This window comes from Ranitomeya variabilis, chromosome 4 (assembly GCF_051348905.1).
Source record: "Ranitomeya variabilis isolate aRanVar5 chromosome 4, aRanVar5.hap1, whole genome shotgun sequence".
Taxonomy (NCBI): Eukaryota; Metazoa; Chordata; class Amphibia; order Anura; family Dendrobatidae; genus Ranitomeya; species Ranitomeya variabilis.
Window position 1 is genome coordinate 460,087,170 of NC_135235.1, and position 22,838 is coordinate 460,110,007.

General features: G+C 42.2%; 2 protein-coding genes across 2 annotated transcripts in view; both read left to right on the forward strand.

Annotated features, from left to right (window-relative positions):
• Positions 1-1,583, forward strand: part of LOC143769025 (protein-glutamine gamma-glutamyltransferase E-like) — a 32,324-nt gene extending 30,741 nt beyond the window's left edge. Inside the window, exon 13 of the mRNA XM_077257627.1 lies at positions 1,311-1,583. Within this exon, the coding sequence (XP_077113742.1) occupies positions 1,311-1,458 (148 nt within the window). The 3' untranslated portion in view covers positions 1,459-1,583. The remainder of the gene's footprint in view (positions 1-1,310) is intronic.
• A 5,167-nt stretch (positions 1,584-6,750) lies between these two features.
• Positions 6,751-22,838, forward strand: part of LOC143765200 (protein-glutamine gamma-glutamyltransferase E-like) — a 91,652-nt gene continuing 75,564 nt past the window's right edge. The window contains exon 1 of the mRNA XM_077251638.1: positions 6,751-6,986. Coding sequence (XP_077107753.1) covers positions 6,980-6,986 — 7 coding nt within the window. The 5' untranslated portion in view covers positions 6,751-6,979. The remainder of the gene's footprint in view (positions 6,987-22,838) is intronic.

The following is a 22,838-nucleotide window of genomic DNA, read 5'->3' on the forward strand; positions in this document are numbered from 1 at the left end:
TAAGCGCGGCCCTGCGCTTAGTTACCCGGGGACTTCGGCATCGCTCCAGCGCCGTGATTGCAACGTGTGACCGCAGTCTACGACGCTGGAGCGATAATCATACGATCGCTGCGACGTCACGGATCGTGCCGTCGTAGCGATCAAAATTGCACTGTGTGACGGTACCCTAAGTTTCACCTCTGCAAAACCAATTCTAGATCCAGTAGAAGACAGTAATAATGTTAACAGTGATCACAATAATGCAATTGACACAAAAGATACGAAAGGATAGATATCTACTGTTGCCTTGTTCTCCATTACTCAGATATGAGTTTAATAATTCTACTTGTAGAGCATTGTTAAACATTGTCTATACTGGTAGGACTGGTTAATCGACACCCCAGGCGAAGGTACAGAACTGCACCCATATCTAGAGATCAAAATATCACTTTAATTGTTTCTCAATTACTACAAAGAACCCATATAGTATTTTAATAGACATTGAAATCAAGGATTTTCGTCACTTAAACTTTGCATTAAAGACATGGTTCCACTCATTATGTAATATTGGAAATTCAATACACAAAAAAAACCCATTAAGAAAATTTACACTAAATTCTCTGTATCTCATCGACTTTGGATTAATGATCTAATAGAAATGTTTCAGTGTCAAAAACATATTGGCGAAATTATACATCCAGTGTCTGATACATGTTGCCCGTGAATCATGTCAGCTGTTACGTTCCTTTTAAGTGGTCATGCGGTGATCAATCCGAGATCATATATTTTTAACCAGTATTGGGGAGCCCCTTAGAAGGCTAGCCCACATTTTAATTGATAGAGGGAGCTGTCATACAGATGTGATCTTCAACATTGCTACAGTGTTAAACAAATTGAAAATTATTTGAGGGTTTATTGCTGTCAGTAAAGCCCTACATATACATTAGATTTTTCCTGAGTCTTTCATAGACAGGAACATTTGGCCAGGCGTTCCTGTGTTCTCTATGACCGAGGGGCTGAGAGACTCCAATTTCAGGGACTTATCCTCAAAAAAACAAAAGGATCTGCCACTGGAAATATGAATGTGCCAGATCCTTATCTCCACAAGTTCACCTCAAGAATGAGAATTGGGAGACCTCAATAAAAATTATACTGGTGGGTGGTCCCACCAATGTCAACAGGTCTTGCTGACTTTAGTCTTATGTCTCGTGAAAGGGCACACATATTTCTTGTTTCCATAGAGTGCATCTTCCCAATGTATGATGCTATTGAGTACAGGTGTAACATATTTTGGAATGGTGCTCACTAATAACATATTCTGTCATCCACAGGGTACCCTATCTAAAACCAAAGGAGAAAATAAGATTCAAAGTGGAGCTAACACCCTACAGGACGGGCACAAGGCAACTTATAGTGAATTTTAAGTGTAAACATTTTTCAATTAAAGGATACCAACTGCTGAATGTAGAATCATGGTAACCGGCCGTCCGTGTCTGACATTCATATTACCCCTTGTATTTGTGTATTTAACCATGTATAATTTTAGGGCTTTCTATTAAAGGGAATGTAATATTTTATAATAAAATACCTTTGCAGTTGCCCAGTATTGGTGACTTAATGTCCAATTTTTTTAATTATGATAATGTATAAGTAAAAACAGTTAAGTCACTAATACCTAAAAGTTGGGATTAACTACTTATTTACCCACCTGGATTAATAAGGAGTGGTAAATTCAACATCAAATTTACCTGTCACCACAGAGTAATACTGTACATTATATGTCATTAAGAAGGGATGAGCATATGTATTCTTTATGCAGTGTACAACGTACAGGCTATACACAGCACAGCCGTAGTTACATAATTGTCACCCAGTTTCCATGTATATAGAATGCTACCTTTTCCTCGACTACATGCACGAGGTGATAACACAAAGAATTAAAATAAGCAAATATATAGCATATAGTTATTGCTTTATATACAGTCAATCAATGATCACATGACTAGGGTCAGATGTGCCGGGGTGAATAGTGATTGCCATGAGGGACCACTGAGGTCATCCCGGAGTATGTTGTGGAAGATCATGGGACGCTCATGATGGGGCTTGTCTTCCCAATGGAACTAGCGACAGGCATGAGAGCTTGTAAGAACCATTTTTGATATTTATTACTCTTAGCAGACATTTAAGAAACTTCAGAATTTTCTAGGACAGTTAATATGATTTTCATTCATTACTATGTATTTTCTGCTTTTGTGTTTTTTGATTCCTTTGAATTGCGAACCTGATGGCAAAATCAGAAAAATCTGAGCCAATGGTCTAATGTGTATGGAGGTTGCCTGAATGTGCCTTAATGACAGGAAGGACTGGACATTTTGAAATCCTAAATGCTTAGTCGAAGAGACTTCCTGCGATGCTTAGAAGTGGCTTTTTTTCCTTCTCCCTATTTGCAAGCTTAGCAGAATGTGGGCCAGAAAATTAGAAAACAAATGCATGGGGGAAAACTGAAACTCTCAGCCTGAAGTATTTTCACCTATCCATTAGATAGATAAAAAATAAATATATCAATGGGACCCTCATGAATTTCCGTAGGAGAAGCTTGAAAAGTTTTCATTTTCATTTCATAAATCAGTAAAACACATGAAAATAAGCAACTTATCTTATCAGATAAATCTGCTTACTTTATCCTCCTGGATTGATTATTCATTTTTAAGTCATTTTGAAGACAGATTTTCTCATTATTGAGAAGAATGACAGTTGGTGCTTTTAATTTTCTATAGGGGGAGGAGGAGAAGGGAGGAGTTAAAAGACAGAAACAATTTGCTGCAAGTTCTACTGAGACAATAGTTGCAGTTCTCCATAGAACTTTATGAGCACCAACTATCATCTCCTATCTCAGCAATGGGAAAGTTTATCTTCACTGAAACAAATTTTGCACATGAATTAAGAATTTTGAGAAAGAAACATCCGTCCCAGAGGCAAAAGATATATTATAAAGTTTCTTATTTTCACAAGTACTATCAATTTATGGAAAAAAAATCAAAAATAAAAGGACAATTACCCTTCAAGTGAAGTGACATGCGCCCTGATAATCAACTCAAACTGTACAGCATTGACAGATGCCAAAAGCAGGCATTAGTGAAGGTCCCAAAGATCTCTAAACCCTGTCTCCTCCTATCTTCCAAAGACACTGTGATCTAATATTTGTCATCTTTTCAGTGGATAAGCGATACATGCTTCGGATTCAAATGCCACTTTAATGCAGGGACTGAGGCAGTACATGGGAATACTGGATCCGTGTGTCATGCAACTCAAACCCAGAACAAGCATTAACACTGTGAATAAGTTTTGCTTCATATGTTCTTTTCAAAAACCAACTTTAATAAAATAACAACATTCATCATTTTAAAACATCATATCCAAATTTTTAGACATTTTATTTGCAGTATTACATTTTCTGATGCAGGCCTCCACAGCAATCTGCTGATTGCCTCAAGCCTAGCTTCTCTCACTATGAAGATTTGATTGATTTTACTGGGGAAAGTTTCAGTTAATTATATAGTCCCTCAGTAGTGTCCACTACAGGAAAAAGGTAATAATGCATGGCAAATACGGTAACAGCTCTCTGCTCTTTCGAAGGCCACATTCACTTGTTCAGTAATCGGTCAGCATTTTACCTCAGTGTTTGTAAGCCAAAACCAGGAGTGGGTGAAAAATGCAGAACTGGTGACATGTTTATTAGGCCACGTTCACATGTTCAGTATTTGGTGATTTTTACCTCAGAATTTGTAAGCCAAAACCAGGAGTGGGTGATAAATACAGAAGTGGTGACGTGTTTCTATTATACTTTTCCTCTGACTTTTCCACTCCTGGTTTTGGCTTACAAATACTGAGGTAAAATACTGACCGATTACTGAACAAGTGAATGTGACCTAACAGAAGGGTACCATCAATTTGGTTCACATCTGTATGTCTTGTATCCTACATTTTTAAGGTCATGTGTACATGTTGAGTATTTGATGAGTTTTTTACCTCAGTATCTGTAAGCCAAAACCAGGATTGGGTGATAAATGTAGAAGTGGTGACGTGTTTCTATTATACTTTTCCTCTGATTGTTTCCACTCCTGGTTTTAGCTTACAAATACTGAGGTAAAAAACTGACCAAATACTGAATGTGTTAACATGTCCTTAGAGAGGGGAATATAAACTATGGGATTACCTCTTTAATGAGAGACAACCCCTTTAATATAATGTTCTTAATGCTGTGATAAACTTGAGATAATATTTTTTGAAGGATGGGAAAACATTATCTGAACATTGAAGAAAAGGAATGGCTTGTATGCCATCTGTAACCTTTTGAGTGTACACTCGCTGGACATAGATTTGGCTATACTAAACATAATTATATTGTAGAATTTGGTTAATACAGTAAATATATGACAGAGTTACGGTACATGGTTTATGCAAGCAATGTTATTTATATATTATTTATTATCAGAAATGTATCCGCATACGTCTTGTTCTGCTTAAATAAAATGAAATGTTTTTCTTCACACAGTGGAAATAAAACATGTCCAATTGTTTTTCTTTATAAAGCAATAATAAAGCAAATCCATACTAACAGACCTATAAAATAATGTATTGATTAGTGGAGCTTCATCATCATCATCATCATCATCATCATCATCATCATCATTCCTTATTGAACCGTTATGAGTTATTTACTCCCTGGCAATTCATAATCATTCTATCCTTCCTTTAAAGAAGGTTTCTCACAAAGTTCATTTTAATTAATAAATCTTTGAATAATCATAATTTTCACAATTGGATGTGCTTAAAAAAATGTTCTTGTGCTGAGATAATCTTATAAGATTATCTCAGCACAGGAACATTTTATGTAAATACATCCAACTGTGGAAATTATTATTAGTCCAAATTCTAATAATTAAAATCTAGTTTATTTGTGGGAAACCCCTTTAAGGAAAATCAACATAATATGCACTGATGTCAGAGTTGCAGGGTAATGGATGGGGATGGACATAAGAGAATCCTGAACTTCTTATAAAATAGGAGACAGATTTCAAACTACTGCAGACTCCCTATAGGCATCACAGTTAAAAGTGTTGTCCAGCACCGATCACTTCCACATCAGGAAGTGAATAGTAGCGCTGATGACGTCATGTCTGCACATACCTAATAATAAGATTCATTCACAATCGGAAGGTAAACCTATCCTAGTAGGTATGATATTAAATCATCAGTGCCGCTCACCCTCCAATGCAGAAATGAGTGGCACTGGAACTTTCTTAAAGGAATGCTATCATCAGATTCTTGCTGTCCGCTCTACGGACTAAATGGTTCAGACGCTGGTTGTATGATTAGAGCCTGTTATGGTTTACTCTGAAACGCTGCAAGGTTTGTGAGTAAGCATAATTTGAAAAATGGTTGGGGAGCATTTGTCTGAGCTGACCAGTTCAAGGCAGGTTTGCTTTGGCTTCTCCTGTCTCAGCTCCAGTTGACTAACAGGTCTCGCCCTATGTGCATACTGCCTTGGACCAGTCGGGCGAGGCACATAGTCCCCGGCTGGCTTTTCGAATTAGATTTACTCTTAAACTCTATGTGATCGAGCTGCCATGGTCTGATTCATGGGCTCCTTGGTTCAGGCAGCATGAATCTGTTGACATGGTCCCTGTAAGTAGCAGTCATTACTCATATCTGTCCAAAAATAAGTAAGACTCGTTATTCAAACACTGTACCCCGATCCCCATTCTTGAAAACCTTGCAATGATCAACTTTTGTAAAATGTATAAATTATGCTTTTTTTGCAATTTTGTTGACACATAGGAAATCAAATCTCTGCTCCCGGGATGCAATGTTGTCACACATTGGGGTCATTTAGTGCAAGTATACAGGTTAACAATGTCCCATTATGTCAGTGGTACATTGGTCCATGCCAACGTACCTCTGTTATAGCAAATTATCTCCCTACTTAAGATGCCTTAATTCTAGTGACGAGGGAATAATAATAGGCATAATAGGCATAAAGGGCATAATTTTAAATATACATATGTAAGGGTGTGTACAGACTCATCACTATAGCAGACATTCATTTAAATTATTTTTTGTTTTTCAATAAATATTGATGATTTTACAACTTTGCAATAAAAGCAAGGACACACATACAACAGAATCAGTTCATGAAGTTTCTATGAGACCCATAAAGACAGAATACCCAGTCAAGAGAAGACATCTATCAGATACCATTTTTGTGTATGAAAAAAAAGATCGATTTTGATCTGTGTTTTTTCCCGATTTTTATCCGTCTTTTGGTCTGTGTCTCCATTTTCACCATCAGTATGACACCTATTTTTCTTTATTCTAAGGCTATGCATTTTTTGATAGACCCATTTACTTGAATGGACGAGTTTGATCGGTGAATTAGGACAATCGGTTATAATGGGTGTGTGTTCAATCTATAAAAAACACAGATGAAACACATATATGATATACAGATATCTGAATGAGACTGGCGAAGAAAACAAAAGAAGGGTGAGATCAGCACAAGGGTCAATGGAAACGCTGTCAAGTGACATATGCTACATATCCAACAATAGCAAAACAAAACAAACATATAAGAAAAACACAATGTTGCTACTATATTCATTTCCACTGAAGATCCTCCCTTTTAGATTCCTCTGCCTGACTCAGAGATTTGTTCAAGGTTCTTCCCTTAATGACTATAAAATAAGCGGACCTGCCAAACAGGTAATTCATAATCCACAAAATCATCCTGCATAGAAGAAAACATATCGCTGTACATCCCTGCTGAGAATATATGTTTCAGGAAGTACGGTAAATTCGGGTCAGGGTCTCCTCCCACAATTGGTCACTATTACTTAACTCATCACCTGGGTATCAGTAGTGATTGATGAGGCAGGATTCTGATGGGAAGGAGGTCTAAGACTGAACACAAGCAATAGTCTTCGGCTGAGATCACATCATCATGGCAGGTCAGTAGACTGTAGCATTTGCTATGCCAATTCTTAGACTGCGCATTAATTATATCTGACTTATACTTATAATAGTTTGGCAATGGAACCATGATTATATAGTACATTCCCAAGCATTTTATTATGTGTATTACTCCCTTTTGTAAAAAAGGGCGTGCAGCTTTCTGATTATAGTGCAAAATGTAGTTAATGAATTTATAACCTTTACTATATGCTCTAGAGTAAGGCTTTGTCCACATGTTACATTCCCAGTCTGTTTCTTCACTGTACTATATCAAGACCACAAACAGTGTGGCATAAAAATGCACCACATCCGGAGAGTGTGAGCACAGCCTATAGTCTTTGCCAAGTGGCTCTCCAGCGGCTGTGAAACTACAACTTTTATCATAATCTCACGTATTCAAAGTGCCATCTGACTTCAGTACATGCAGCTGTGTCTGGTATGGCAGCTTAGCCCTATTGAACTGAATGTGGCTCAACTCTAAGGTCTCTTTCACACGTCAGTGTCTCCAGTACTTGTGGTGACAGTTTTCTCACGTACCGGAGACACTGACACACGTAGATTCATTCAAATGAATGGGTCTGTGCACAAATCTGTGTTTTTCCACGGACCGTGTGTCTGAGTGACCCACATGTGGACATGTCCATTTTTGTGTTGCTGCATGGATCACACGGACCCAAACAAGTCAATGGGTTCTAGTAAACACATACCGCACACAGATACCATCCGTGTGCCACATCAGTACCACGCGGACGGCTGATTCTGGAGACGGCTCTCATCATTTTCCCCTGCTCTGCTGGTGATCGGAGCGAGCAAAAGAGAATGATGAGAATTATAATAAAGTCTGAATGATGACAGCAGGTGGGGGCTTTTGGGACTCTTACTCCCATCATCTGACACCTGCTGCCGCTAATAACACTGACAATAGGAGCAGATGATCGGGGTATTAAATAAATGAATGAAAAAACCGACGTAGCATCCCCCCCTATTTTCTTGATCCAACCAGACAAAACTCTCAGCTGTCAGCTTCAGCAAGGTTGGTTATCAATAATAGAGGGGTCCCCACGCTGTTTTTTTAATTATTTAAATAAATAATTAAAAAGTAATGGGTCCCTCCCAATTTTGACAAACAGCCTTGCTACAGCTCACAGCTGGGGGCTGGTATTCTCAGGCTGGTAAGGGGCCATTGACATATGCCCCCCAGCCTAAAATCAGTAGTCTGAAGCTGCCCAGAAAAGGGGCATCTATTAGATGCTCATATTCTGGTGCTTTGCCCAGCTCTTCCCACTTGCCCTGTAGCAGTGGCAAGTGCGGTTAATATTTGTGGTGTTGAGGTCACCTTTGTATTGTCAGGTGACATCAAGCCCATGACTAAGTAATGGAGAGGCATAGTTATATGTTAAATAAAGACACAGCAGGAATCAAATCCTTTAATTGAAAAAATGACACAGACTCCTTTAATATTTTCAATTAAACCATACTTACGACTTCGCTTAATTCCATCGAAGCCCTTGATCTCCTGTAATAAAAAATAAAATAAAAAACAACAATATACCATACCTATCTGTTTTTCTGTCCCATGCCATAATCCATGTCTGGGGGATAATTTGTTTTAAACCTGGATGGTGCCAAGATGCGAATGTCCAGGCTGAAAACCACTGGGGAATGAGATGCTGCGAGAGCAGCTTCAGTGACGTCACTGAGGCTGCGTTCCCAGCTGGCCTAAACTGCGGTGACCTCAGGACTATGGGAAAAAGTCAGTGATGAGGTCACTGCAGTTCAAGCTCAGTGTGTGCATGTGAAGGCAACCTACTTAGCATTAAAGGGGCCATTCACCCTTTGCTCTGACTAGAAAGAGTCTCCTACCGAATTCTGACCATCTATTCTAATGTTACTGAAAGAGGTTTTCCCACTAACAAAGTAAATTTTAATCAGTAGATCTTGGAATTATAATAAGTTCCACAATTGGATGTGTTAAAAAAAATGTGTCACACTCAGAGGTGAAGCACGTGGTTCATGAACCCACTCGTCTTGTTTAGGATGGGCATAGCTAAGTGGCTACCGGGTGTTCACTGGAGCTCCTGATGGTGGAGTCAGGCTAGAGCTGCATGTAGTCCCCAGGTATGATTCCTAGGCAGTCTCCGGTCCCGCAGCTGCTGAGCCCAGGGGTTGGTTACACTGGATTAGGACACAAGAGTGGAGTCACAAACAGGAAGGATTCAGAGACTGATGAATACTACAGACAATGTGGACTTTGGGTTTAGGTTCTTGTTCAGACATACAGGTCTTGGGAAATATTTCAGGTACTGCCGACGAGGCCACAGGGTTCAGGTATCGCAAGAAATGCTTTAAGGTAATGTATGAACTACATAGAACTACAGGGACAGTAGAGGACAGGGAAATAACTACAGTACAATGGACTGAGGACTAGGGACCTGCCAACATACAGATGCACACAGACTACCACTGATAAACTAAAGGTTACTCAGGCACCTCCCTGATGGGGAGAGTGCCTTTTATACAAGAGTCCTCCCTGCTATTGGCTAGGGCAACTTTGCAGGTGCGTGCACTTCTCCTTTTAGAGTAGGGCACACGTGTGCACCCTAGGCTCATCGCCGGAAGTCATTGCAGCATGCATGGAAGGAGGGAGAGGAGGATCACAAGGTCCTGCTGCAGCCGGGGCGGTGAGTATGTTGGTGTGCCCACATGGAGAGAGCAGGTGAACCATGTAAGAGTTCCGGCAATGATAATTTCAGTACCCACCATTTATGCCCCCTCTTCTTTAAGTCCGTGAGAACTCCTTGCAGAGAAGATGGAGCCAGATTCTTCTTCTTGACCTGCCTTAACCTCTCATCAGAACCACATTCTCTCCAAGCCACTGGAAGAAAGATTACATCTCCCACCTTCTTCTTGGCCAGGATGCTTCTCACTGATTGGACATCCTCAGAGGACAACTGAGAAGGTTTGGAAACAGGAACCTTGAATTACTGAGTCTTTCCTAGCCCAGCAAGGTTGGTCAACCCCTTGAACGAAACAAAGATGGAATGTGATTCTTCCTTCCAGTCGGTGGATAGTATTGACTCAGAATATGCCTCCTCCTTGACATTGTCATCCAATCACCACCTAGAACCAGAAGATACCTTCTCTGGGTCAGTCTTCAAACTGTTCTCACCAAGGATGTGGAAGTTCCTAGCAAAGAAAATTGCATGACTGGCGGTCAAGCAGGATGTACAGTGGGGCAAAAAAGTATTTAGTCAGTCAGCAATAGTGCAAGTTCCACCACTTAAAAAGATGAGAGGCGTCTGTAATTTACATCATAGGTAGACCTCAACTATGGGAGACAAACTGAGAAAAAAAAATCCAGAAAATCACATTGTCTGTTTTTTTATCATTTTATTTGCATATTATGGTGGAAAATAAGTATTTAGTCAGAAACAAACAATCAAGATTTCTGGCTCTCACAGACCTGTAACTTCTTCTTTAAGAGTCTCCTCTTTCCTCCACTCATTACCTGTAGTAATGGCACCTGTTTAAACTTGTTATCAGTATAAAAAGACACCTGTGCACACCCTCAAACAGTCTGACTCCAAACTCCACTATGGTGAAGACCAAAGAGCTGTCAAAGGACACCAGAAACAAAATTGTAGCCCTGCACCAGGCTGGGAAGACTGAATCTGCAATAGCCAACCAGCTTGGAGTGAAGAAATCAACAGTGGGAGCAATAATTAGAAAATGGAAGACATTCAAGACCACTGATAATCTCCCTCGATCTGGGGCTCCACGCAAAATCCCACCCCGTGGGGTCAGAATGATCACAAGAACGGTGAGCAAAAATCCCAGAACCACGCGGGGGGACCTAGTGAATGAACTGCAGAGAGCTGGGACCAATGTAACAAGGCCTACCATAAGTAACACACTACGCCACCATGGACTCAGATCCTGCAGTGCCAGACGTGTCCCACTGCTTAAGCCAGTACATGTCCGGGCCCGTCTGAAGTTTGCTAGAGAGCATTTGGATGATCCAGAGGAGTTTTGGGAGAATGTCCTATGGTCTGATGAAACCAAACTGGAACTGTTTGGTAGAAACACAACTTGTCGTGTTTGGAGGAAAAAGAATACTGAGTTGCATCCATCAAACACCATACCTACTGTAAAGCATGGTGGTGGAAACATCATGCTTTGGGGCTGTTTCTCTGCAAAGGGGCCAGGTCGACTGATCCGGGTACATGAAAGAATGAATGGGGCCATGTATCGTGAGATTTTGAGTGCAAACCTCCTTCCATCAGCAAGGGCATTGAAGATGAAACGTGGCTGGGTCTTTCAACATGACAATGATCCAAAGCACACCGCCAGGGCAACGAAGGAGTGGCTTCGTAAGAAGCATTTCAAGGTCCTGGAGTGGCCTAGCCAGTCTCCAGATCTCAACCCTATAGAAAACCTTTGGAGGGAGTTGAAAGTCCGTGTTGCCAAGCGAAAAGCCCAAAACATCACTGCTCTAGAGGAGATCTGCATGGAGGAATGGGCCAACATACCAACAACAGTGTGTGGCAACCTTGTGAAGACTTACAGAAAACGTTTGACCTCTGTCATTGCCAACAAAGGATATATTACAAGGTATTGAGATGAAATTTTGTTTCTGACCAAATACTTATTTTCCACCATAATATGCAAATAAAATGATAAAAAAACAGACAATGTGATTTTCTGGATTTTTTTTTCTCAGTTTGTCTCCCACAGTTGAGGTCTACCTATGATGTAAATTACAGACGCCTCTCATCTTTTTAAGTGGTGGAACTTGCACTATTGCTGACTGACTAAATACTTTTTTGCCCCACTGTATAGGGACCACACACCTCTTGCACACACTGTCCCTAACAAAGCACTTCACTGTATCTCCAGTCTAGAACAGGCTCATTAGTTTTCAGCCATGGAAGACCTATTCAATGCCCCTATCTGGAGCTCTACTTGTTCCATGTCAACTCTAAGGACATTTGATAGGTCCTTGCCTTCAATGGATGATACTGTCAGTGGATTCTGGAGGCTTTAGATGGAAATCAAATGCCGATCCATCACGGCTAAATGCAGGACATTTCACACTGAACCAGAGACAAGATAAACTATATAAACTACACAGAACTACAGGGGCAGTAAAGGACAGTAAAATAACTATAATGGACTAAGGATGGGGGACTTAGCAACATTCAGTTGCATACACACTACCACTAACAAGCTATAGTGGTTGCTCCAGCAGCTCCCTTTTGGGGAGGGTGCCTATTATATAAGATGCCTCCTAGCTATTTGCTGAGGGCATCTTTGTGCTGCCTATTTAAGAGCAGGGAAGCACAGGCATGCGCACTAGGCGCTCCATCATAAGTTATTACAGCGTGTATGGGAGTAGGAGTGCAAGGACGCTGCTGGGGCCGGAGCTGTGAGTATGTTGACGTCCTTGCATGGAGAGCATGATAACTATTCAAGGGCGCTGGCAATGGTCGTCCTGTGCTGAGATAATCTTATACAGTCGTGCTCAAAAGTTTACATACCCTGGCAGAATTTTTGCTTTCTTGGCCTTTTTTCAAAGAATATGAATGATAACACGAAAACTTTTTCTGCACTTATGGTTAATGGTTGGGTGAAGCCATTTATTGTCAAACTACTGGTATTTTTTTCTCTTTTTAAATCATAATGACAACCCAAAATATCCAAATGACCCTGATCAAAAGTTTATGCAGCGCCCCAGAGTCCTGGTCGTTGCAGTAACGTCGCTCTGCCACTAAGGGGAGTGATGTTACGTCTGATTGCACTAAAGGAGTTCACCTGACCAGGTAACACACACACTACACTTCACACTCCGGCCACCAGGGGGAGTGGTTCTATCTACAATACAATCGAGACCTTCAGTAAAGAGGTAAAGAGACTGCAATTCTGTGTCCTCGTTATTCATCGCACCCCACACCCCAACATCATCACGTTCTATCTTCACTGGACGCCCCTCAGCAGGGTCACGGACCGGGTCTAGCCACCGTGACCACCCCAGAACTGAGACAGAGAGGCCCGGTACCGGGTACCCCTCGGCCCTGCGACAGTGGGGGCGCTCCATTTACATACCCCAATTCTTAATACCATGTATTGCCCCCTTGTGCATCAATGACAGCTTGAAGTCTTTTGTGATAGTTGTGGATGAGGTGCTTTATTTTCTCAGATGGTAAAGCTGCCCACTCTTCTTGGCAAAAAGCCTCCAGTTCCTGTAAATTCCCGGGCTGTCTAGCATGAACTGCGCATTTGAGATCTCCCCAGAGTGGCTCAATGATATTGAGGTCAGGAGACTGAGATGGCTACTCCAGAACCTTCACTATGTTCTGCTGTAGCCAATGACAGGTCGACTCTGCCTTGTGTTTTGTATCGTTGCCGTGTTGGAACGTCCAAGTACATCCAATGCGCAGTTTCCAGGCTGATGATTGAAAATTTGCCTATAACGTGCTGCGTATATATTTTTTTTCAAATTTGACCAAGTTTCCTGTGCCTTTGTAGCTCACACATCCCCAAAACATCAGCGATCCACCTTTGTGCTTTACAGTAGGAATGGTGTTCCTTTCATCATAAGCCTTATTGACTTCCCTCCAAATGTAATGCTTATAGTTGTGGACAAATTACCTTGTTCCAGAAGTTTTGAGGCTTATCTCTGTGCTGTTTGCATATTGTAGGCGAGATACTTAGCGGCATTTGCATAACAATGGCTTTCTTCTGGTGAACCGACCATGCAACCCATTTTTCTTCAAGTGCCTCCTTATTGTGCATCTTGAAACAGCCACAACCCTAGCTTATTGTGCATCTTGACACAGCCACAACCCTAGTTTTCATAGAATCCAGTATTTCAGCTGATGTTATTTGTGGGTTTTTCTTTGCAACCCAAACTATTTTTCTGGCAGTTGTGGGTGAAATTTTTGTTGGTCTACCTGACCGTGGTTTTGTTTTTACAGAACCCCTGATTTTTCATTTGTTAATCACAGTTTGAACACTGCTGACTGGCATTTTCAATTATCTTTTTGACTCTAAATCGCTTTCTTGTTTTATACAGTTCAACTACCTTTTCCCGTAGATCCATTGACAATTCTTTTGCTTTCCCCATGACTCACAATCCAGAAACATCAGTGGCTGGATGAAAGATGCAAGAGTCTGTCTGGATCCCAGAAACTCACTCAGCTTTTATGCACACACACTGATTACAAGCAAACAGGTCACAGGTGAGGATGTTACATTTAGTAGCCATTCAAACTCATTTGTCTCAACTTTTGTGCATGTTAACAGGCCAAAATCACCAAGGTATGTAAACTTTTGATCAGGGTAATTTGGATGTTTTGGGTTGACATTATGATTTAAAAAGAGAAAACACAGTAGTTTGACAATAAATGGCTTTACCCAACCACTAACCATGGGTGGAGTTTTGGTGTTATCATTCATAATCTCTGAAAAAAAGGCCAAGAAAGCAAAAATTCTGCTGAGGTATGTAAACTTTTGAGCACAACTGTAACTGTGTCCCGGCTATGTACTGTGTAATGACTTTGTCTCACAGTGCAGGAACATAGTCTTCACATACCACAATCCCTGGGCAGGGGAAAAGCAAAGAGAGTATACTAGAGCGAGTGCAAAGGAGGGCAACAAAATTAATAAAGGGGATGGAGGGAACTACAGTACCCAGAGAGATTGGCAAAATTAGGATTATTTAGTCTAGAAAAAAAAAGACTAAGGGGCGATTTAATAACTATTTATAAGTATATAAGGGGACAATAGAAATAACACTCCGAGGATCTGTTTAAACCAAGGAAGGTAACTGTCACAAGTGGGCATTCTCTGCGTTTGGAGGAGAGAAGGTTTATCCACCAACATAGAAGAGGATTCTTTACTGTTAGGGCAGTGAGAATCTGGAATTAACATGAAAAGAGAAAAAAAGCCAGCTCACCGATATATGCAGGAAGCAGGGAACTCCGTCCTGATGAGACGTACTTAAACTCCAAAAAAAAAAAAATAGGGTTCCAGCTTCTCAATAAAATCGTAAACTTTATTCCAACATGTTAAAATGGGATGGACTCCTGGGACAACACCTAAACACTGTCAGAGGCAAGCTACGCGTTTCGACCGACACATCGGTCTTTATCTCAGCTGTGATAAAGACCGCTGTGTCGGTCGAAACGCGTAGCTTGCCTCTGACAGTGTTTAGGTGTTGTCCCAGGAGTCTATCCCATTTTAACATGTTGGAATAAAGTTTACAATTTTATTGAGAAGCTGGAACCCTTTTTTTTTTTTTTTTTTTTGGAGAATCTGGAATTCCTTGCCTGAGTAGGTGGTGATGGCAAACTTAGTCAAGGGGTTCAAGAGTGGCCTGGATGTCTTCCTGGAGCATAATAATATTGTATCTTACAGTTATTAGGTTCTTTAGAAGGACGTAGATCTGGAGATTTATTCTGATGGATTATAGGCTGAACTAGATGGACAAATGTCTTTTCTTGGTCTTGCTTACTATGCTACCATACAGACAGGAGAGCATCAGATCACAGCTGATTCTTTCTGTGAGGTAAAACATTTCCCTGGCTGTTTTTAAACATGTTTTACCTTACAGAAACCAGCAGCTGTGATCCTGTGCGCTCCTGTATGTATACTCTCTTTTGTTATCGCCCCTATCCAGGAGATGTGGTATGTTCAGGCCATGTTCCTGCATGGTGAGACACAGCTATTACACAATACATAGCAAGGGCATATTTAGAAGATTATCTCAGCACTGTAACATTTTTTAACTCATCCAATTGTGGAACTTATAATTATTCCAAAATCTACTGATTAAAATGTGTTTTGTTGGTGGAACAACCTCTTTAAGCACTTTGTCACAAATATATACCACAATATAATACCAACCCGAGTATAAGCCGAGGGCACCTAATTTTGCCACGGAAAACTGGGTAAGGCCCCTTTCACACATCAGTTTTTTGCCATCAGTCACAATCTGTTAAATTTTGAAAAAAAAACATATCTGGCAACTTATGCCGCCGGATTCATTTTTTTTCTCATAGACTTGTATTAGCGACGGATTGCCTCATGTTTCATCCATTGTTGGATCCATCAAAAGTTGCTTGTCTGGTGGCTGGAGACAACGGACAAAGTAACGTTTTTTGTGTACGTCAAAAAAACGGACAGTTACGAATCCGTCGACGTCCATCGTTTGCTAGAATGGAAGCCTATGGCGCTGGATCGGCCAAATGATCCGATGATGGCTTTAGTTTTTATTAGCTGAGCATGCCCCAATCCAATTAGCCAGATCTGCTAGTCGGATCCGTCCAAAAAGCGGATTCGTCGCATCAGTTTTTCACAAGCTGCGACGGATCCGTCGATCCGTCGAGCTAACCGATTGTGACTGATGGCAAAAAACTGATGTGTGAAAGGGGCCTAAGTTTATTGACTCCCTGTTCTGCTCTGTTTGGCTCCCCCGTCTCCTCATTGCATGTGTGGCTCCTCCAGTCCCCTCATTGCATGCATGACTCCCCCGTTCCCCTCGTTGTATGTGTGGCTCCCCTGTCATATGCCTGGCTCCCCAGTCCTCCCTGTCATATGTGTGACTCCCATGTCCTCCCCCATCATATGTGTGGCTCCCCCGTCATATGCGTAACTCCCCCATCCTCCCCCATCATATGCGTGGCTCCCCTGTCCTCCCCTGTCATATGCGTGGCTGCCCCGTCATTTGCGTGGTCCTCCCGGTTCCCTCATTGTATGCGTGGCTCCCCCCCATCCTCCCCATCATACTCACCCTCCTCGCTCAGTCGCTGAACGTCCCTGCATCTCCATTGTCCCAGCGCAGCAGCTGTTCCTGTGCTGAGAAGTCTCGTGGTACCACTCATTAAGGCAATGAATATGCGCTCCACACCTATGGGAGTGGAGATGCGTACATATTCATTACCTTAATGAGTGGTACCACGTGACCGATCAACACAGGAACAGCTGCTGCACCGGGACACTGGAGATGCAGGGACGTTCAGCGACGGAGCGAGGAGCATGAGTATAATGTCACAGCCGCTGGCTCCTGCTGCTGCACCACTGCTCACCTCCCCCTCCCCTGCTGACTTTCTGGGACAATGACTCGTGTATAAGCCAAAAGGGACATTTTCAGCACAAAAAAATGTGCTGAAAATCTCGGCTTATACACGAGTATATATGGTATATCAGCTTTACACCGAGGCTTCTCTGCATTGGGAAATTTGCAATTGAAACATGATGTACTTTATGGTATTGAGGGTATTCCTTTGTAAGGAAGTGGAGAGCAGAGGATGTGGTTCATCAATGTTCCAGGGCACTTATTACCAAATGTTGCCACCTGCTGAGCAAAAGAAGTAGGCAAGAACTAAAAGATGGGGAAAGTATGGGGAGAGAAGAAACTTAAGGGGATAACAGGTCAGGTGATAACTATGGCGAAGGTGTCAAATATAAAAGGCTGCAGTGGTGAAGCGGGAAGCCAGTAAGCACTAGCATGTTAGACAGAGAGGTTGCATGAGCTGTGTAGTGCACTAGTATTCAACCCAGAAGCAGTCAGACCAAAGAATGGCTTGATTGTGTGTCAGGCTGTGGTCAAGTACTGAAGCTCAGACTTCACCCATCAAGACCCAAGGCCTAGACTTCATTTTATTATACAAATTTATATATTTATACAAGACCTGAAGTCCACACTTCAGCAGCAAGGACCCAACATACAGGCTCCGCAGGTCAAGCACCAAAGATCGGACGCTGGCCTTTGGAAGGATGTATGCTGTGCTAACAGTGGGACTCGAGTGAACCAGGTGGCTACATCAACATAGACATATGATACAGGGTGTGGACCGGGGCTTCAGGGAATTAAGGCGGCCAATACTACGAAACATGAGATACTAAGGGACTCACATATGAGGAACTAATGGCCTAGCAGGAAGTATTGGTGACCTCCATTAAGTGCTAGCATAAAAATGAAAGGCACTTGAAGTGCGTTTGACAGCAACGGCCTAGTGTTGGGAGTAACACCTGATGAGCTAAGACAGAGAGACATCAATATTTGTTTAACTGTTAAATAACAAGATAGCATATGCTAAATAAACAGAATCTAGAATAAGATATTGTGTTAAGATTTGAAAAGTACTATATTAATAATAATCTTTAATTTTATATAGCGCTAACATATTCTGCAGTTCTTTACACATTATCATTGCTGTCCCCGATGGGGCTCACAATCTAAATTCTCTATCAATATGTCTTTGGAATGTGGGAGGAAACCCACGCAAACACTGGGAGAACATGCAAACTCCTTGCAGATGTTGTCCTTAGTGGGGTTTGAACCCAGGACTCCAGCGCTGCAAGGCTGCAGTGCTAACCACTGAGCCACCATGCTGCCCATATTGCTGGTGTATTGTTTTATTGTCATTACTTATAAGATTGTGTTTGCTTGTTTCTGTATATCTGCACAGCTATATGTTCCCATAGTTACACCTCTTTTCTGTGGTAGCAAAATAAATAGCTTTTGCTGACTACCTCAGCACCCTCATGCGTCGTTGCATCCTAGTAACCTGTTTACATTTGACGTAGTCGGCAGCATGCTACATTCCAGCGCAGAAATGGCAGATCAATCAGTCACCGAGTCCACCCTGAGGGCTATGCTTAGCAACCTACCAAAATGTACAGGAAACAATTTGTTGCTATGTGACTGGGTGGAGCGACTAAGGAGTATGTTACACATGCGCCCTATGACACATGCCTTACAGACAAAGATAGACTTGCAGACCTTAAAAAGGGAGGACCGACTGACAGCTATGTTTTAATAACCCTGAGACCATGATAGGGTAGACAAAGTGATTAAGGTCCTAGAGGACACGATTAGCGACACTATTGACTTGAGTACTTTATGCATATGCCTATTCCATTGGATTCAGTGGGAAGGAGACACAGTGGCCCAGTATGTGAATGCTCTAAAGGAAGTAACAGTCCATATCACTAGTAAGACACATAAAGAATATTTGGGCCTGGGACCATAGGACGAGGTGCTGCTGAACCAACTAGTTGTGGGTTTGAGGGACCCATACCTGAGGCCAGTCCTGAAGGAACATCTACTCTATAATTTCAACATGAGCTTCCTGGAGGTGTTGTCGGAACCTAGAGTCCAAGAGCTGGAGGCACCACTCGTGACAGGAGTCATGACGTAACAGCCTCTGAGCAGCTCAATGCCGAGCTGGATTGGGCCTGAGAATGCAAGGAATGCTGGAAATTAGGGGAGAACTATGCAGCATCATGTGAACCCTTGTCAAGACCAAAACGCTTAATACTGCGAGCCAGTATGAGGAGAAGTCAGAACAAGGGTATCCTTCACCCCAAGGCTAATAGCACCGGCCAAGTCACACACCTGGGGAACACGTGGTCGAATGCTGGACATGTAGTGAAAGAAGGAACATCTCTCAGAATTGAGCAACCCAGGATAGACAACAGAGAGGGCAGCTGTTCAACTAATGCATCCCATGGTGTAGGATGCTACATCATAGGGCTACATCCTCCTAAAGGGGAGAATGAAGACTCCAAAGACATATTTTCTGAAAGACACACTACTTGGGCCAAATTTAACTGGCAAAGAATCTGTTGTCTAATGGGCACTGGGTCTCATACTTCTGTTGGCACTTCTCAGATGTTGCCTGCTCCAGGGAGAAAACAACCATAGGGCTTATGACTGCCAGTGTGGATGACGATACTAGTATGCAGTAACGATCAGGGAAAGAAGGGGATTGTATTAATGAAAGACCCAATGGGGGAGGATCTATAAATACTCTGGGAATGAATGTCCTATGAGAAGTGGGATAGTTCCTGGCAGGCAAACAGTAAAGGACCAGCTGGGCCCGCATGACTCGAGTACATCCAAGTAAGATATTATTCGAACAGCTTGTCCTGGTTAGTAAAATTAAGAAACTTCCAACTATTTCTCAGTACCTCGGAAAATGGTGGATGTGTGCTGGTGAGGTGCATTAACCTAAGTGGAGTGAGCCTACAGCTGATTCCCAGGAGAAAAGTGTCTCAAGTGTCTCAAGTGAACTTGATGCCAGAGGACCTCAAGCGGTCAGATGCCATACAACTGACTCCAGTGAAAGGAAACCCACTGACCCTATCACTGTCTCTTAGTACAAAGAAGAGTAGGGACAAAATTAGAGCTGGCCATAACATCTTACAGTAAATTAAAGCAAATCTGACAGAATTCTCCCCCAGGCAAGTGGGACAGGTAGAAGACCTGCTGAGGCAATATCAGAGAGTGTTTGCCCAACATGATGATGACTTTGGGTGCACTAAGGCCATCCAGCATCACATCCCCATGGAAGGTATGTCCCCCATACAAGAAAGGTATCGTCAGATTCCCCCCAAATGTACCAGGAGGTGAAATACCTGTTGTTGCACTTGTTACGAAATGGAGTGATACGAGAGGTCCAGAACCCCTGAGCTGCCCTCATTGCGCTGGTCTGGCAGAAGCACAGAACACTAAGGTTCTCAGTTGACTATCGGCAGTTAAACGCCTGCACCGTTCGAGACTCATCCACTGCCAAGGATAGAAGAGTCCCTGTCTGCCTTAGGAAAAGCCAAGTACTTGTCCTCTCTCAATCTGGCCAGTGGCTACTGTCAGGTTTATATGGCTATGCAGGACTTGCCTCAGACAGCGTTCATCCTTTCAATGGGGTTATTTAAGTTGAACTCGATGCCGTTCGAGTTAATCAATGTGCCAAGAATGTTCCAGCACTGGATGGAAAGGTGTCTTGGAGACCTAAACTTCAAAGCAACATTAATATACCTCAACGACATTATCATCTACCACATTCAAGAAACATCTCGTCAGGCTTGGACAGATGCTGGGGTGGCTCCAAAGGCATGGGCTAAAGATAAAACTCTGGGATTGCCACCTGTTCCAAAAAGAGATCAAATACCTGGGGCAAACAGTCTCCAGTGAGTAGGTCAATTCCAAGATGGAGAATGTGACTGCTGTACAACAGTGGCTTATGTCAACAACACTGAGGGAAACTGACAAGAAACAACCCGAACTTACGGTTTAAAAAAAAAAAATACAAAAACTGATAATTATTTAAATAATGTTACCTTTATTAGACAGAAGTGGTAAATGGAAGCTCTATTTCACAACATGTGCCTGTACTTGGAATATAAAATCGATGATATTGAAAATGAATAGATAAAATATACAATAATAAAAAATCAGTGGACCATGAAAGGGGGGGTTAAAACATGGAGCCTCAAATGGTACAAGAAGACATCAGATAATGTTATAAGAAAAACATATGGAGTGAATTACATGACAAACATATGTACATATATATATATATATATACATTTATTTATATATATATATATATATATATATATCAACTATTTAATTAAATTGGGGGAAAATGGTGGTGCGTCTTATAATCCGAGCACTGTTCTTACCGATGTTGCAGGCCCAGAGGTGGGGGTTGTTGAGGTTGTGGTGTGGCAGTCCTGCGGTGTGTGGTGGTGGTACGAAGGCGAGCGGTGGTCCTGCGGTGGTGGTACAGTGGGGAGCGGTGGTGGTACAGCAGTGAGCGGTGGCCTTGTGGCGTCCGGCATCCGGCTTCTCAGTCGGTGCAGGTGCAGATGGAGGAAAGCTGATATCTCCATCTGCGCCTGCCTCTACGTGATGTCCCCAGGAAAATGGCAGCAGATGGAGATCTCGGCCCGAGAATGATGCTGCACTCTAAGCAGCTCATTCACCAAAGGTTTTCAACCTGGACGGTCTCATCTTGGCACCGTCCAAGTTGAAAACTAATCATCCCCCAGACATGGATCACGGTGTAGGACAGAATAACGGACAGGTATCGTATATTGTTTGTTTTTTTTTGCTTTTATTACAGGAGATCAAGGGCTTCGATGGAATTAGGTGAGGTCGTAAGTATGGTTTAATTGAAAATATTAAAGGTGTTTGCATCATTTTTTGGTAGATGGGAGTAATAGTCCAAAGAGCCCCCACCTGATGTCATTGTTTTGACTTGAATATAACTCTCATCATTCTCCTCTGCTCGCGCCGATCGCCAGCAGAGCAGGGGAGAAGGATGAGAGCCGTCTTCAGCACCCAGCGCTGCGAAACAGCGCTTACTGTAGCGCTTCTTCCCAGGCTTCGATACATGTCACATGGATGACATCCATATGTGTTCTCCGTGTGCATATGTGCGGGACGTTTTGCCACCTGTACTGACAATAAAAAACAGACATGTCTATGTATGGGGCACATGGACAAATGGTCAGTGGAAACACACTGACATGTGCACAGACCCATTCATTTGAATGGGTCTACGTGTGTCAGTGTCTCTGGTAAGTGTGAAAACTGTCATCACATGTACCGGAGACATGGATGTGTGAAAGGGGCCTAAAGCTGAGGAAGGATAGAAGAGTGATTATCCTCCTCCTCTGCAGGGATGGACAGTGATTGGTGGAGGGAACTATTGCCGAGCTGCCTCCACCAATCACATATCTGTCCCTGCACACTATTTAATGTTGCAACTACGGTACTCACAAGTTCGAGATCCTTTTAGGTGAGCAAACAGCCCCCATCATGCTTCAGAATATACTGTATCAATGGGTATTTTCTGAAGGATGATGGGGGTTCTAGCCATATTTAGTGTAAATATACACTGTAATGTAGTGTTCAAAGTGTTTATTGCAAATGTGACTACCACCTCCTTCATTTTTCAGAATACATCCATGTATACAGTAAGTGGGTGTATTCCTGAGGATGAGGGGGGTGGTAGTCACATTATACGGTACTGGAGGCACTGTACTGTAATTCACAT